The 16,675-nt window shown below is 37.9% G+C and overlaps 1 protein-coding gene across 4 annotated transcripts in view; it reads right to left on the bottom strand.

Moving 5' to 3' along the window:
- MSRA (methionine sulfoxide reductase A) overlaps window positions 1-16,675 on the bottom strand; it is a 462,739-nt gene that overhangs the window by 408,555 nt on the left and 37,509 nt on the right. The window contains exon 1 of one of the 4 annotated variants that reach the window (XM_058720808.1): window positions 7,285-7,595. The exons of 2 other annotated variants lie outside the window; for them this stretch is intronic. In XM_058720808.1, coding sequence (XP_058576791.1) covers window positions 7,285-7,297 — 13 coding nt within the window. In that variant the 5' untranslated portion in view covers window positions 7,298-7,595. Of the gene's footprint in view, window positions 1-6,866; window positions 6,943-7,284; window positions 7,596-16,675 lie in introns of those variants that run through there. One more of the 4 variants, XM_058720806.1, reaches the window with a different exon arrangement.

Here is a 16,675-nt window from a genome sequence, read left to right as displayed (position 1 = left end):
GATGAGCACTGGGTGTTATATGTAAGTGATGAATAACTGGGTTTTACTCCTGAAACCAATACTACACTGTATGCTAACTTGAATTTAAATAAATAAATTTAAATAATAAAAAAGAAAGTAGTGGGGGAGAGACATCATCTTACCTAGAATGGAAAAACAATTTGAATAACTGCAGATTTCTCACCAGAAACCACAGAGGCAGAAGGAAATGGCACATTTTTCAAGTGCTTAAAAAAAAAAAAAAAAAAAAAAAGGAACTATCAGCCTGGAATTCTATATCCAACAAAAATATCCTCCAGGAAAAAGGGAAATCAAGACATTCTCAGCTGAAGGAAAACTAAAAGACTTGTTACCAGCAGACTGACCCTGTTAGAATGGCAAAAGGAAGTTTTCTAAACAGAAATGGTAAGAAGGCTAAGAAACAACTTTGTATTAAAAATGAAATATGACTATTACATCCCATGACATTGTATAAATACTATTTTATGTGAGTAATTAGAATATTGCCCTGATTAACACACCATGAAAAATTCTATACTGTAAAATAATTTAAAGATGATGAATGTAATATTTGGGTTATTTCTACAAAAAAAAAAAGGTAGACATTATGAGCTCATAGTCAAGTCTATAACCTTCTATCATTATCTATACTGAAAAGTCAAATTCAACTCATATCATTGTAGTTTACAACTTTTTCAAAAATGTATCCTATTATGAGTGCTAATACTGCCTATTGATCCAGCAATCCCACTCTGGGGTACAGACCCAAAAGAACAGAAAGCAAAGACTCATACAGATTATGTGCACACCCATGCTCAAAGCAGCATCATTCACAACAGCCAAAGGTAGAAACAACCCAAGTGTCCGTGGACAGAATAACAGGTAAATAAAACATGATTTTACATATATATATAACAGAGTATCATTCAGCCTTAAAAAGTGAGGAAATGTTGACACAGACTATATCATGGCTGAGTAAAACACCCAGTCACAAAAGGACAAATACTATATGGTTCCACTTACATCAAGTACCCAGAGCAGTCAAATTCATAGAGACAGAAAGTAGGATGGTGGCTGACAGGGACTAGGGGGAGGGGGAATAGAAGCTGCTGTTTAATGGGTACAGAGTTTCAGTTTCACAAGATGAAAAGAGTTCTATGGATGGATGGTGGTGATGACTGCACGACAGTGTGAATATGCTCAATGCCACCGAACTGTGCACTGAAAAATGATTAAGATGGTAAAGTTTATGTTACGTATTTTTACTACAGGTTTTGTTAAATTTTAACTAAAAAAAGAACAGTATCTATCATTTATTGAGCACTTACTTTGGATCATGGAGTATACTAAGAGCTTTGCATATATTTCCTTATGTCTCTTCCCAACAAACTTGGAGGAAGATAGCATGATCTCTGCTTTCCACATGAAGAAACTGGGTTTACATAACTTGACCAAAGTTCAACAAGTAAAAAATGGAGTCAAAATTCAAACTGAGGTTGGTGAGACTCTGAAACCCATTTCCTCTAACCCATCATGATGGAGGACTATTTGTTTCAAAGGACCAGGATAAAGCATTCCTGAGTCCCGGGGAACAATTCAACCTTTCTAAGTAAGGGAAAGTAACTTACAGTGCCTACCAAAAAAGGAGATATGAATGTCACTAGGCATCTGAAATGAAAAGGATGGCATCACTACAGAGGGGCTAACTCTTCAAAACCCACACTTTACAGGCACCTGGATGGCTTAGTCGGTTAGGAAGCCAACTCTTGATTTCGGCTCAGGTCACGATCTCCAGGCCAGGAGATTGAGCCCCACATTGGGTTCTGTGCAGGGTGTGGAGCTTGCTTAAGATTTTCTCTCCCTTGGGGCGCCTGGGTGGCTCAATCAGTTAAGTGTCTGACTTCAGCTCAAGTCATGATCTCACAGTTTGTGAATTCAAGTCCCACGTCGGGCTCTGTGCTGACAGCTCAGAGCCTGGAGCCTGCTTTGGATTCTGTGTCTCCCTCTCTGCCCTTCTCTGTCTCCTGCTCACACTCTGTCTCTCTCTCCTTCAAAAATAAATAAACGTTAAAAAAAATTAAAAAAAAAAAAAAGATTCTCTCTCCCTCTTCCTCTGCCCCTCTCCTGCTCGCTCGCTCACTCTCTCAAAAAAACAAAAAAACAAAAAACAAAACCCCAAACTTTAATACCATATTTTCCACAAAACCTCAAGATCCATACATTAGAGGCATTATAATTATACTGAAGCAAGAGATTCTTAACTATAAAACAGAAAAGAAAATTTTAATTATTAGAACATTGTGAAATACAGAACACAAACAGGTAACTTCTTTCCTTTTCTACAATTGCTTTTAGGAAAATAAAATAACCTTGGCACAACCAATGACCAAATTAAGTCAAGCCTTGTAGGTGGTGCTATTACTCATGACCTGCTTGGTCTCAGAATAAATTCCTAACTTCAGTATTTTCTGAACCTTTTTTTCACCTTACCAGAATTTCTACATATCCATCTCACCCCATTTCACTATGTTCTCTGGAACCCTGCTGATCACATCTCCTATCTGACCTGATCCTACAGGCAAACACTGGAATGCTGCCCTCCTTTGCCCCAGACCCCCAGACTTTCTTTGGTTCTTGCTGTCCTGATTCCAAGCCTGGATTCACCCCCCATGCTCTCTCTCTCTTCAGTGCCACCATTTCATCTGGGGTGACTTTGTACCTTCCTAAAGCAGGAAAGTTGGGCCTGAATTTCAACCCCCTCATAACTATACGCAACAGTCCTGACTCTGCCCCGCCCTCTCCTGGGCCTCAAAACACCTCTACAGAAAGACCTTTGAACTGGCCAGAGCAAATCTTCATAACGTCTTATCACACTCTCAGTGTTGACTGTTTTGGATAGTCCAGTCTAGCCTCAAGATCCCACATCAACTCTCACACTCTCAGAGAAGTTATTGGCAGGACTAAACCAGCTATTGAGCAGCACCCTCAGCTCTCCACAATTTTCTCTCACCACGATCCCCTCAGCCTTCTTCCCACAGGAGCACATAAGGAAGACTTTCAACTTGTTAGACAATCAGTTGGCCTAGGCCACACCACCAATGCCAACAGCTCTGGGATCCTTTGGAGAAATGAGGAGAGGGAGAATGCAAAACAATAAAGGGCTGGCATGGGAGGAATGAGCAGTTGGCGCCATTGTATACCAGTCAAGTCCTTATTTTATATTGTCTCCAATGGTTACCTCAGGGGATTCTAACTTGGTGACAAAGAATGTGGCCCTACATGCTACTCCCTCTAAACTCATAACCAGCAACACAGACTCAGATTAAAAGTAAACATAGTACTTTCTGTTCCTCAACCATTAGGGGAAAAGTTTTCTTAATCAAATAATACTCAAGAAGATAATAATCTGCCAAGGAATAACTTGGTTTATTCCTTCAATGAATCTTTATTGGGTGGATTCACCCCATGTGAATGTACCAGTGCGAGGCACTGTTGCTGGAATTAATGAGATGCAGGTGAAAGCACTGGCAAACTGTAGAGAGATACACATTGGTTATTCTTATCCTTCTTCTCCCTGCAACTCTGAATTCCTAATGGGCAGAAATTATAACTCTGTCTCCCCTACATCAAGCATGGGGCCTGGCACACAGCAGGCCCTCTGGGAATATTTGTTGAGTATCTCAGCAGCGCATACCTGCAGCTGAAACATTTCTCGTCTCATTCTATCTGCCACCAGCCCTGACACAGGTCTTGGCCACCAGAGAAACCTCCAAGTTCACCTCCCTGATTCATGTGACTTTTATTTCCTCTTAAGAATATGAACCCTCTACAGACGCATGGGTGGCTCAGTCAGTTAAGCGTCCGACTTTGGCTCAGGTCATGATCTCATAGCTCGTGAGTTCGAGCCCCACATCGGGCTCTGTGCTGACAGCTCAGAGCCTGGAGCCTGATTCAGATTTTGTCTCTCCCTCTCTCTCTGCCCCTCCCCCACTTGCATTTTCTCTCTCTTTCTCTCTCTCTCAAAAATAAATAAACATTAAAAATTTTTAAGAAAAAGAATATGAACCTTCTTTTCAGATGACAGAACAACCACATGGAATAAAGTTAGCCCACTAAGTTAAATGCTCACTAATGTCTAGAGTCAAGAGATGTATTATGCCTATGAGTCTTTATGTTAGTGAACAAAACTAAGGAAACAAAACAAAACACCAGACAGCACGGAGAGTGGGCTGATTGGTGCACTTAAAATACACCACCCCCCAGCAAACTTACTTCCTAAGGGCTACTGATGTGAGGTTGACCTCCCCTTCTCTTTGTCAGGAAAAAAAAAAAGGAAAAAAAATCCCTCATAAACAGGCCACTGTTTCATGTTGCAGCCATATCTTCAAAGGTTCAATGACATCTATTTTGATGCCTGTAAAATCTAGCACGTGAGCAGTGGTTCAATCTTCCCTATTTAATTTCTTTCTCACAACATTTGAATTGCTTTTCGTACACGTCCATCAGAAGACTTGAACAACTGAAGCTTTCTGGCCAATAAGATACGGCAACCTAAATAATGGTAAAACAAAGTTCCTATAGCTGTATGGACTACAACTAATCTCCTGAGTTTTCAAAACAACACTCTAGAATACGTACATTGTGCAATAAATTTAACATACTTTAATCTGCTGAAATAAATCTCATTACAGTGCTGCTCTTTTCTAAGCTTTTGTACTTCTATCTTAAATCTATTCTCTCTTCCATCTATGCATGTGGTATCCTTCCCTGTCACCCAAAATAACTTCGTCAATAAAATATTAGCATGCTTAAGTAGGTACTCAATCAACATTTGTTCAATGAATGAAGAAATGACTGCATAATTATAAAACCCTGGACGAAGGCCCCCTAAGAGGTTTCCATTAGTTTACAGAATTACGTGCTTGCATGTTCAGGTATACATACCTAAATGGGACTAAATAATAGGTATCAAGCAGCAGTTAAATATTAATCCATTTCTATCTTAATAATTCTACTTCAAAATATATAATTCAAACCACGGTGATATACGCTGAGATAGAGTTCGTTTACAATCGTACTACTAGTATTTACATACTTTAAAATAAGATCTGAAATATTAATACTGATATGGAAATAATTCACAGCCTAAATGTCAGTGTGTTTGTAAAATAAAAGGTCTAGAAGCAAAGCAAAGTGCCTAAGTTAAGTCTAAATGTATGTGTTTGAAAATGTAATCAATAATTTTAAACCTAACTTTTTAAAAGGTTGTACAAAGGAGTGTCTGTGACACTCAGTCAACAAGGGACATTTTAATATGGGACTTTTTTCATTTTAAGATATGTAACAAGTAGGCCGGAGAGAATATATTAGTCAGAAACTTTTACTGGGTGTAACAGCTAATATTTATTATCAAATCTTAAGTCTACTAAACACCATAAAATGGAGCTTTAGCAGTATCAAAAAATTTAATATTTCTTAAGGTATGTTCTGAGATCTCTGTTTTCTAATTCACTTATTTTTTATTATCCTGTCAGAAAAAATTGGACATAAAATAGTCTGGATTGAAGATCAGTTTATTCTCACTGAGTTCGCTGCAAAGAAGTTATGAAATAAGCTAGCAAATGATCCTTTTAACTTTAAGGGAGATGGTCTTAGAGAAACTAAAGAAGTCACATATTTAGGCAACCTAAAAATGACACGGGGTTATGTTAAAGGTTTAAAAAGTAAATGAAAGTAAATATAAATCGGTAATAAGACGGTCAGAATGAAAACGTAGCTCTAATTTAAACTTATTTGCTGAACTTTCTTTTTGTGTCATATATTGTTGGTTGCTAGCATAGGCGTGAATGATCCCGTGAGCAGTTCAACAAGAAGACTGTAGCCATGCAAGCATCTCCTTTCCAGTGCCTATCAGCATGTCTTTTATGTCTTGGCGTCCATTTTAGGAATATCAGCGAGGTGGTGTATAAAGAAGCTTATAAAACAAAGGTTGTCACTTTGGCAACCCACGTGAACATTAAGTGATTTCATTTTACTGGAGATCAAAATGTTGATTAGTAAAAAAGTTGAAGGAAATACTTAAGCTCAACTCTGCAAACACCTGTATTAGATTTCACATATTTTTAACTCGTATTTGTATATTAAATGCCATTCTCAGAATTGCTGATGTGTGTCATTATAATACCATAAAAACCACTTCAAACAATTGATCATTTAAGGCGCGCGGTAATATAAAGCTATAAACAAAAAAAAAAAAAATTGTGAAAGGATTAAGAAATCCATGATTACATACTCAAAACAAAAGGAAAGATCATGGAGCAGTCTTTTATATTACCCAAAATGGTTAGTACTTATGTGAATATACGATTTCCCTGTATTCTTTTAGTATATAAAATAAAAAGAACACATATTATCACAGTAAGTTATAACCTAATGCTATAACTCAAACTCTCTTCTTTAGAAACAGATTACTTACTGACAATGAGGGTGGTCCACAAAAATACGTGCCTTACAGTTACCCTCTCCTACAATAATGCTGATTTTTAAGAGCAGAACTATCACAATCCAACCATAAGCAGGCCTAATAGAAACTTTATTATTAAGAAATTAGATACAAAGTGTACATCTAAGTAAAATACTGGGTAGTACTGAAAAGCAAATCCATGAACTTTCTAGATTTTCCTTCTACTTAAAACATTTTGAGAAAGCCAAGCTACAGTAATCGTTTAATTATACAATCTAATCAACTAAAAATAATGGAATTTTTCTCCAAGTATTGCAAACACAGCTTGCTACTTCTTATCTAAAAGATTAAATTTCTATTCTCTACCATTCCCAGCCATTTCTGCCAACATCATAAAAATTACCTTTTATCATTTTCTTCTCACAATGAGAATTCCCTAATCGCACACATCTTTTAGACATAGACACCTCCCCACCCACCTCCCCACCCACCTCCAAAAACTGGTTCAGAGCAAAGACACACACAAAAATAATGACCAAGCTCACATTTCTTGTTTGCCCTTCAAACGAAGTCTGGTGTCTTCAGCTTGCCTTTCTGGTCTTCAGTGTTGTCACTCATTTGCTGGGGGATGTAGTTTAGGACAGCATGAAGCAGCAGAAATAAAAGCTGTTGCTTTAAGAAAACGTTTTCTTAAACACATGGATAAAACAACTTTTACTCTGACTTCCTGGCTGGGTTGCATAAAATCTTAGAAAGGCTCCTTGAAACGTGAATGTCTACAAATGGGAAAAAATAAAATAAAATAAAATCTAAAAACTTACGTTCTGAACACATTCCGAAGGATGTCTGATTTGATTTGAAAGCAGGTTTGTACTGATGAACAAACTTTATTTTGTAGAAAATTAATATTCTCTCTAATTAGAAATTTGCCTTGCCATCTTCTATATTAATCCTGTCTCTCATGGTATAATCATACATGCAAAAAATCAAATACAGTATTTCCCAAATGCATGGACACTGTGGAAGCTTCATTTTGAAAAAGGCTTTTATTTCCCTTAATACTGGTGACTAAACGTCATTGTTATGTACCAACACTTTCAAATAGCCCAAGAGACTTAAAAAGCCTTCTAAGTTTGAAAACCAAAAAGTTCTGAGTTTTTCTGTACCCCAGGACGGTTTTCTTTCCTGAAGCTCAAGCCGAGAAAGCAGACAAAAGAAGCTGATTTGACTGAGCTGTGCCAAGTCTTGCCTTTTTTTCTTTCCTCAGCTCTCCCTCTGCCTCTCTCTCTCTCCCTCTCCCTCTCTCTCTCTTCCTCTCTCACTCTTTTGCTCCCAGTATGGCAACCTTCCGAGCAGTCTTGGCGGAGGTCCAGCCTGTGCCAGTCTGTCTGAATCCTTGTCTCCAAAAGATGTCCTTTGCGGATCAATTAATACATTTGAAAACAGGAAACTGTGGTACGGTACCCAAATCCTGGCACCAACAGCATCGACTTCTGCCAAATCACCTTACAGATTTCATGGTATCCTACCTTTCATAATCATTACTAACATGTTCCCGGAGCAATAATGGAGTACTAGAAGCCATTCACTGTTCAGCGATAAGGAATCTGTTCCCTAGAAATGTCCATATGCGACATATGCACAACCTGCAGTAAATCAAAATTCTCCTGTGAGAAGAGATGTATGTAACTTTAATAAGCACCACATACTGTATTTCTTTTTATAAGACTTGCTTTTCCTTGCCCTGCTGCAAAGAATCATGGGAGGATAGAAAAGGAGGCATGCAGATTAAAATTAAAACTGTATGCCCAAATAAGTCATGCTTTACCCTATGGGAAAAGAACATAGTTCTGATTGAACAGTGAATCCTATTATTAAGGAAATTCTAATGTAAGCTGTACCCATGCAAAATTTTCCTGGATATGAAGGGGGGGAGAGAATTCTTTGCAAACCATAAATATAAATTAAAAGGGAAAGAACAAACTCAGGGGTGGATTTAGTAAAATTAAGTATATTTTCATATTTGGAACCTCAAGTTTCAACACAGTCACTTGTTTACTAAATTCATACCACTACAATTTAATAAGTATAAATAAATGCTGTTTATTTTTATTTATAGCATGCACATCTTTTAAAGCCTCATCCTCTGCAGCTTAGTTAATACATGCGAAAACAAGAAGCCACGGTATGGTACCCAAGTCCTCGCACCAACAGCATTGACTTCTGATAAACCATTTTCTGCTATTTCATTTAAGATATCATTGTGACCTTTGATGCTTGAAAGTACAGGGTAGCTATACTCTAGAATCCCCATGGTTTCATAGAAAGAGCCCAGAACAGTTCTAGTCCTTGGCTCTAAGGTATTTAACCTCAAGGTCCCAAATTGCTTAATTTATACATTCCTCAGTTTGCTCATCTAGCAAATATAAAAATCAGTAACTTCCTCTTCTGTGGTCCCAAAATATTCTGTCTAAACAATACACCTTCATTCTAATTGTACAGGACTTAGTTGAGTATGTCTTTTATCAACCAGATGTGTCATTCTCAGGCTGTGCCATGCTGTGTCACTAATCCAAGAAAACTGAAAGTCTTGCATAAGGCTTCCATATTATGCAGGTGCTCAATGAATCTATAAGGAGAATAAATTATGGCTATGGATCACATAAATATTATTCTAAAGTTCCATAAAACTATGATATATGATCATGAAAAACAAAATCACATATTACTAAATCACAAATTGATAGATCAGAGAAATGCCACAAGATATTGTAAGTGTTGAATTAAAGCACTAACAAGTGTTCTGTGCAATCCTTCCAAATAAGAGTGATGAAACATGAGCAGGATGACGGTGGATTTGCAATTTATAATAAACAGTTTGATTACAAATGAAAGATGAAGAAAGAGTCTTAAAAGCAGCAAGAGAAAAGTGACTCCTCACATATCAGGGACCTTAAGAAGATTAACAGCCGATTGCTCACCAGAAGCCATGGAGGCCAGAAAGCAGTGGGATCACATATTCAAAGTGCTGAAAGAAAAAAACCATCCACCAAGAATTCTACATCAGCAAAAATCTCCTTCAAAAATCAGACACCCTAAGACATCCCTAGATAAACAAAACCAGAACACTTATTGCTAGTAGATCTGCCCTATAAGGAATACTCAAGAGGGGCTGGGGCTCAGGGGCTGAGCCTGGGTGGCTCAGTTGGTTAAGCATCCAACTCTTGTCATTGGCTCAGTTAATGATCACACAGTTCATGGGATCAAGACCTGTGTTGGACTCCTGTTTTGGACTGACAGTGTGGAGCCTGCTTGGAATTCTCTCTCTCCCTCTCTCTCTTTGCCCCTCTTCCACTCATTCTCTCTTCTCTCTCTCTCTCTCTCTCTCTCAAAATAAATAAATAAACTTAAAAAAAGACATAAACTTAAGAGCAACCACAAAGAAAATAGGGGAATTATAAAGTTATCATACAAAAATATCTAACACAAAAGACTGTAATGGAAGAGAGAGGGACAAAAAAGACAAAGACATACAGAAAACAGCAAAATGGCAAAAATAAATACAGTCTCATCAATATTTACATTAAACTTAAATGAACTAAAGACTCAAATTAAAAGACAGAGACTGGAAGAATGGATTTAAAATACATAATCCAACTATGTGCTGTCTACAAGAGACACACTTTAGATTCAAAGACACAAAGAGGTTGAAAGTAAAAGAATGAAAAAATATACACCATGCAAACATCAACCAAAAGAAAGCTGAAATGGTTATATTAATATCAGACAAAATAAATTTTAAGAAAAAAATTGTTACTAAAGACAAATAGGGGTGCCTAGGTGGCACAGTTGGTAAAGCATCCAACTTTCACTCGGCTCATGATCTCGCAGTTTGTGAGTTCAAGCCCCACATCAGGCTCTGTACTGACAGCTCGGAGCCTGGAGCCTGCTTCAGATTCTGTGTTTCCTTCTCTCTCTGCTCCTTCCACACTCACACTCTGTGTCTCTCTTTCTCAAAAATAAATACACATTTAAAAAAATTTTAAATAAAGACAAATAAAAATCTTTTTTAGTCATAAAAGGGTCAATTTATCAAGAAGATGCAATCATTATAAACATACATACATGACAAAAGAGCTCTAAAATATATAAATAAAATACAAAATAATTGAAGGAAGAAACAGACAATTCAACAAATAGACAATTCTTCAATAATAGGTGGTAACTTCAAGACTCTACTTTCAATAATAGAACAACAATATAGACAATCAGCAAGGAACAGAAGACTTGAACAACACCGTAAAGCAACTAGACCAAAGAGGCAACTATAGAATAATCCACTCAACAACAGCAGAATGCAATTCTTCTCAAGTGCACATGGACCATTCTCGAAGACAGACAATATATTAAACCATAAAACAAGCCTCAATAAACTTAAAAGGATTCAAATCATACAAAGTATTTCTTCAACCACAATGGAAGAAAAGTAGAAATCAATAACAAGATAAAAAGATTGGGAAAATCACAAATACAAGGGGAAAAATGCTCCTAAATAACCAATGAAAAATAATAAAGACTAGAGTGGAAATAAGTGAAATTGAGAATAGAAAAAACTATTTTTTTTTAAATCAGACAAAGATATTACAGGAAAACTACAGAGCAATATCTCTTATGGATATAGATGCAAAAATTCTCAACAAAATACTACCAAACTGAATCTGGCAACATATACAAAGGATTATAAACTATGACCAAGTGGGATTTAACCCAGAAATATAAGGTTGGTTCAACACAGAAAAAAATCAATGTACTATAGCATATTAATAAAAGAAGGGACAGAAACTACTCAATCATCTCAATAGACACACAGAAAGCATGTGTGTCTATTGAGATGATACTACCTTTTACCTTTTATGGTAAATAACCTAATACCTTTTCACGATTAGAAAGCTGTATTTACATAAAGGAAGAGCACTGAAGATGGAAAAAGTGAAAGTAAAATAAGAACTTTTATTTTTCTTATTTTTAATTGATCTAACAGATAAGAGTTTGTTCAAGATAACAGCAATGTACTTATTTATGCTTATGTCTATACATATGTGTGTATGTGTGTGTCTGTGTATACAAGTATATGCTTATTTATAAGTGAAATGAAAGACAGTGATGATTTGAGGGTGGAAGAGCGTTATCAGGATTATTTTGTTATTATAAGATACCCCCTAAAGTAGTACAGTGTTAGGTGGAAGTGGATTTGGATTCGTTGTAAATGTATACTGTAAACTCTAAGGCAATCACTAAACAAAGGTTTTTTCTATATTTTTAATGCTTATTTATTTTTTAGAGAGAGAGAGAGAGAGACATAGAGTGTGAGTGAGGGAAGGGCAGGGAGAGGAGACACAGAATCCAAAGCAGGCTCCAGACTCTGAGCTGTCAGCACAGAGCCTGATGCAGGGCTTGAACTTGCAAACCATGAGATCATAACCTGAGCCGAAGTTGGACACTTAACCAACTAAGCCACCTAGGTGCCCCTAAAAAAAGTCTTTTAAAAAACTGTAACTGATATACTGAGAAAAGAGAAAAAATGAGTTCATATAAAATTCTCAAAACCACAAAAGGCAGAAAAAAGTAGAAGACAAAAATAGGAACAAATATACAATGGCAACAAATAGAAAACAGTAATGAATATGGTAGATAGTTATCCAACCATATCAATAATCATCTTGAACATCAATGGTCTAAATGTGCCTAGTAAGACAGAGATTGTCAAAGTGGATCAAAAACTTGTACACAAATGTTCCTAATAGTGTTATTTATAGCAGCCAAAAAGTGAAAGTGACCCAAATATCCATCAACAGTTGAACAGGTAAACAAAAAGTGGTGTAAACATGCAATGGAATATTATTCAGCCATAAAAAGGGATTAAACACTGATACAATGCTTTAACATGGATGAATCTCTGAAAAAAAACATGCTAAGTGAAAGAAGCCAGACACAAAAGCCACATATTGTATATTCCTATTTATATGAAAGGTCCAGAATAGACAAACCCATAGGCGCAGAAAACAGACTAGTGGATGCCAGGGCAGAGAGAAGAATGGGGAGGGGCTCCTGGGTACGGGGTTTCCTTCTGGCGTGATGAAAACGTTCTAGAACTAGCAGTGATGGTTGCACAGCTTCGTAAATATACTAAAAACTGTTCAACTGTTTACTATGAAAAGATGAATTTTATGGTACATGAATTATATCTCAATAAAAATAAAGTTGCAATCCATCTCTCCAGTATTTTTCATTGTTGTGAATGATTACAGCCCAAGGTAAGCCTACCAAAGTCCTTCTTATAAAAAAATACTACACATTACCTAAAACCTTGACCATGTGAATCTGCTTCAGGAATCCACTCAGCACATTCTAGTGCCTTACTTCGTTCTGACTTCTTGGATATACTTAGTCAACACCAGCATTCCTGGCCTCTCCAAATACTCCCTTCTGTGCACCCTCTTGGATTTCCAGGCCCTCCTTGAAGCACGCAGTCACTCTGTCCTCTTTCCCTAACTGCTGGGCCCTAGGGAGTTCAAACTTTTGACGGACACCTAGGCTACATGTTAGCAAATCTTCTCTTCCCACGACTCGGGTAACTCTTCACAGGCACCCTGAGCCCAGCAGGCTTAGGGAGGCCTCCCCAATACTAACCCAGGATCTGACTTCACTTTAATCCCAGTCTCTCTTCCACCCCTCTGTGGTTCCCTCTCCCAGCCACCTATTTGGACAGGGCACACTCTGTACCTACACAGGACACCGACCCTAGAATGTAAACTCACTATGGTAAATTCACAGACACGGGGAATTTTCTTCCCAGTGTGTACGGTTTATGATTTATTGGAGCCTCAAAACCTTCTTTTGATTCAAGCTCTCAGACAAAAAATACAACCAGAAAAGGCTGATTCTTAAAAGTTTTACATAGCCTGTAAGTTAGTGGTTGCTGAGCAACTAACTAACATGGTTAGTAGCATGGTTAAGTGTTCCTACTGACTTAGCACAGTCTATGTGAGTAAGAGAAGAAACAGGGGGTCAAAATGTACAAACTTCGTGTAAACCTGTGGGTTTTCAAACTTTCTTCCAGGGAGCCCTGGAGCTCCCCAGAGGCTGCAGGGCCTTCAAACTAGACAAAGAAAGAATAAGTAGGCAAGGTTCTAGGACATCACCACCTGCAGCAACCACAGTAGCTCTTTTTTTATGATGTATAAGTACGAGGTTCATACCAGATTTTAACAAACGTTTTTATTAAAAAATAATGTTTAGGGGCGCCTGGGTGGCTCAGTCGGTTAAGCAGACGACTTCAGCTCAGGTCATGATCTCACGGTCTGTGAGTTCGAGCCCCGCGTCGGGCTCTGTGCTGACAGCTCAGAGCCTGGAGCCTGTTTCAGATTCTGTGTCTCCCTCTCTCTGACCCTCCCCCGTTCATGCTCTGTCTCTCTCTGTCTCAAAAATAAATAAACGTTAAAAAAAAAATTTTTTTTTTTAAATAATGTTTAAAATACTTTGTTTTAGGCCAGTCCAGAAAAATACTTCCTAATGAGCTAAACTAACAAGAACTTTTGAGGTTGTGACTCTCTCAGAATATTTACAACATGAGTTAATATTGTCACCTAAAATGTGAGATGGCAGTGGGAAGGTACTCCCTAACCATACTAAGAATATATCTACTTCGTCCATTAGACAGAAAATGATGGGTGGGCACTTGGGTGGCTCAGTCGGTCAAGCATACGACTTCGGCTGAGGTCATGATCTCACGGTTCGTAAGTTCGAGCCCCGCATTGGGCTCTATGCTGACAGCTCAGAGCATGAAGCCTGCTTCAGATTCTGTCTCTCCTTCCCTCCCTGCCCCTCCCCTGCTCGCACTGTGTCTCTCGCTCTCTTTGAAAATAAACATTTTTTTAAAAGAAGAAATGAGAGAAAATAGGGGCACCTGGGTGGCTCAGTCATTTAAGCATGTGACTCTGGATTTCAGCTCAGGTCATGATCTCACAGTCGTGAGATCAAGCCCCATGTGGGGCTTGGGATTCTCTCTCTCTCTCCGTCTCTCTCTCTGTAAATAAACTTTTTAAGATGTTTTTTTTTTAAATGAGGGAAAATAGAATTATTGAATCATTTCCCCACCCTCTTTTCCCTCCTTAGATTTAGATCGTTAGGTCTATAATCTGAAACCCCAAAGGGCATGGATCTGGTCTTCTTTCCCAGATATTCATTAAGTTTTGAATACTGATATCCACTCAGGGATAATTCTCTCAAACATATTCTAAACAACCACCACATGCCAGGCATATGACAGGAATAAGGAACCACTGCCATCATGGAGCAGGTTTGTAAACAAGTAATTACAACTACCGGTCACCCATCAGCTATGACAGAAGCACGCTCACAACGTCCTAGGAACACAAGAAGGAAGTAAGCTGAAGGGGCATCTACTGACCAACCAAATATCAAATACATGTCACTTTAGATAGAACAAAGAGAGAAGTTTAAAAGGTTTATTCATTCATTTTATACACATTTACACGTGTTCATTTATGCTTAAAGCAGTAAGCTGAGGTTCTAGAAAATCCAGAGGCATATCAGAAATCACCCCAGCCCTCAAGAAGCTTAAAGTCTAATATAAAGACACTTAAGAAATACCACACTTTACATAATAAGTGTTATTATTTAAATAGCTCCCCAATTCCTAACTCTTTCATGTTCCTTCCTGATGTCATAAATAAAAGAACATTGCGTTTCCACAAAGCTCAAATGTGGAATTTTGATGACCATCCCTTCTGAGGCCCATCCAAATCCTACCCATTCTCTCTTTCTGCTCTCCTCTCCTCCCCCGCCTCCCTCTCCTCAGTCTCCTCTTTCTTTCTTCCTTCTCCTCTCTTCCTTCTCCCCATTATGCACTTAGTCATTATCTGCATTTACTGATTTACTAAGCCAGTATTTACTGAGTACGTGCTTATGTACAAAAAGTAGGGTTAGAAGGCACAATGAACACAGCAATGAAATAAAAAGGTAATCATGCATTAATAATAATTATGCTAATAAGCACTTCCACATTCCTTAATTCATTCACTCCTCACCCAATCTTTGGAGGAAGACAGGTGTTATTTTACTCTATAGATGAGAAACTGACATCAGGAGAAGTTATGTGACTTGTCCAGACCATTAAACACATGTTTAGAGTACAGGTAATTGAAGCAACTATTCCAGATTCCATTATTTAATGAGTTCAGGAAAACAGAATGAACACAGGTAGCTTCATACATCCCACTACGTACTTAACATTCCCTTTGAATGATTAATAGATACCTCAAAATCTACCTTGTCAAACCAGAACTCATGATTTTCTCACAGAAGTTCATTCTGGGGGGCACCTGGGTAGTTCAGTCGGTTGTGTGTCCAACTTCAGCTCAGGTCATGATCTCACCGTTCGTGGGTTTAAGCCCCACATCAGACTCACTGCTGTCAGTGCAGAGCCCACTTTGGATCCTCTGTCCCCCTCTCTGTCCTTTCCCTTTCCCCTTTCCTTCATGCTCTCTGTCTCTCAAAAATAATTAAAATATTAAAAAAAAATTTCATTCCTCTTTCAGCCTCCATTTAATAGTAGCACCAAACACTTAGCTGCTCAGCCTGAAAATCCAAGAGTCATCCTTGATTCATCCTTCACCACCCACTAAAAAGGCTAAAAGGAAAGAATGAGATAATATAAAGTGTTGGTGAGGCTGCTAGAAATTGGAACCCTCATACACCTGCTGGTGGGAATACAGAATGGTAAACAGTCTGGCAGGATCTTTAAAAGTTCAACTTATACTCACCATAGTCTATCTTTGAGAAAACATATGTCTACACAAAGACCTGTGTGTGAACATTCGTCAAAACACAATCCTTAATAGCCAAAAACTCAATACAGTCCCAAAGTTCATAACATGATAAATGGATAAATTATAGTCTATTGCTGCTACAGGACAAAAAGGCACAGATTACTAATACATGCAGCAACATGGGTGAACCTCAGAAACACTGCGCTAAGTGAAAGAAGCTAGACAGAAAAGACTACATATTGCATGATTCCATTTCGATAAAAGGGTAAAAGTATATATAGAGAAGGGAGACTGCTTGTTGTCTGGGACTGGGGTAGGAGAGGGCTGCAAATAGGCAGGAGAGAACTTTGGAGGGAATCCT

Source organism: Neofelis nebulosa, chromosome 3 (genome assembly GCF_028018385.1).
Source record: "Neofelis nebulosa isolate mNeoNeb1 chromosome 3, mNeoNeb1.pri, whole genome shotgun sequence".
In the NCBI taxonomy this organism is placed as follows: Eukaryota; Metazoa; Chordata; class Mammalia; order Carnivora; family Felidae; genus Neofelis; species Neofelis nebulosa.
This window is presented reverse-complemented; position numbering and strand designations above follow the sequence as displayed.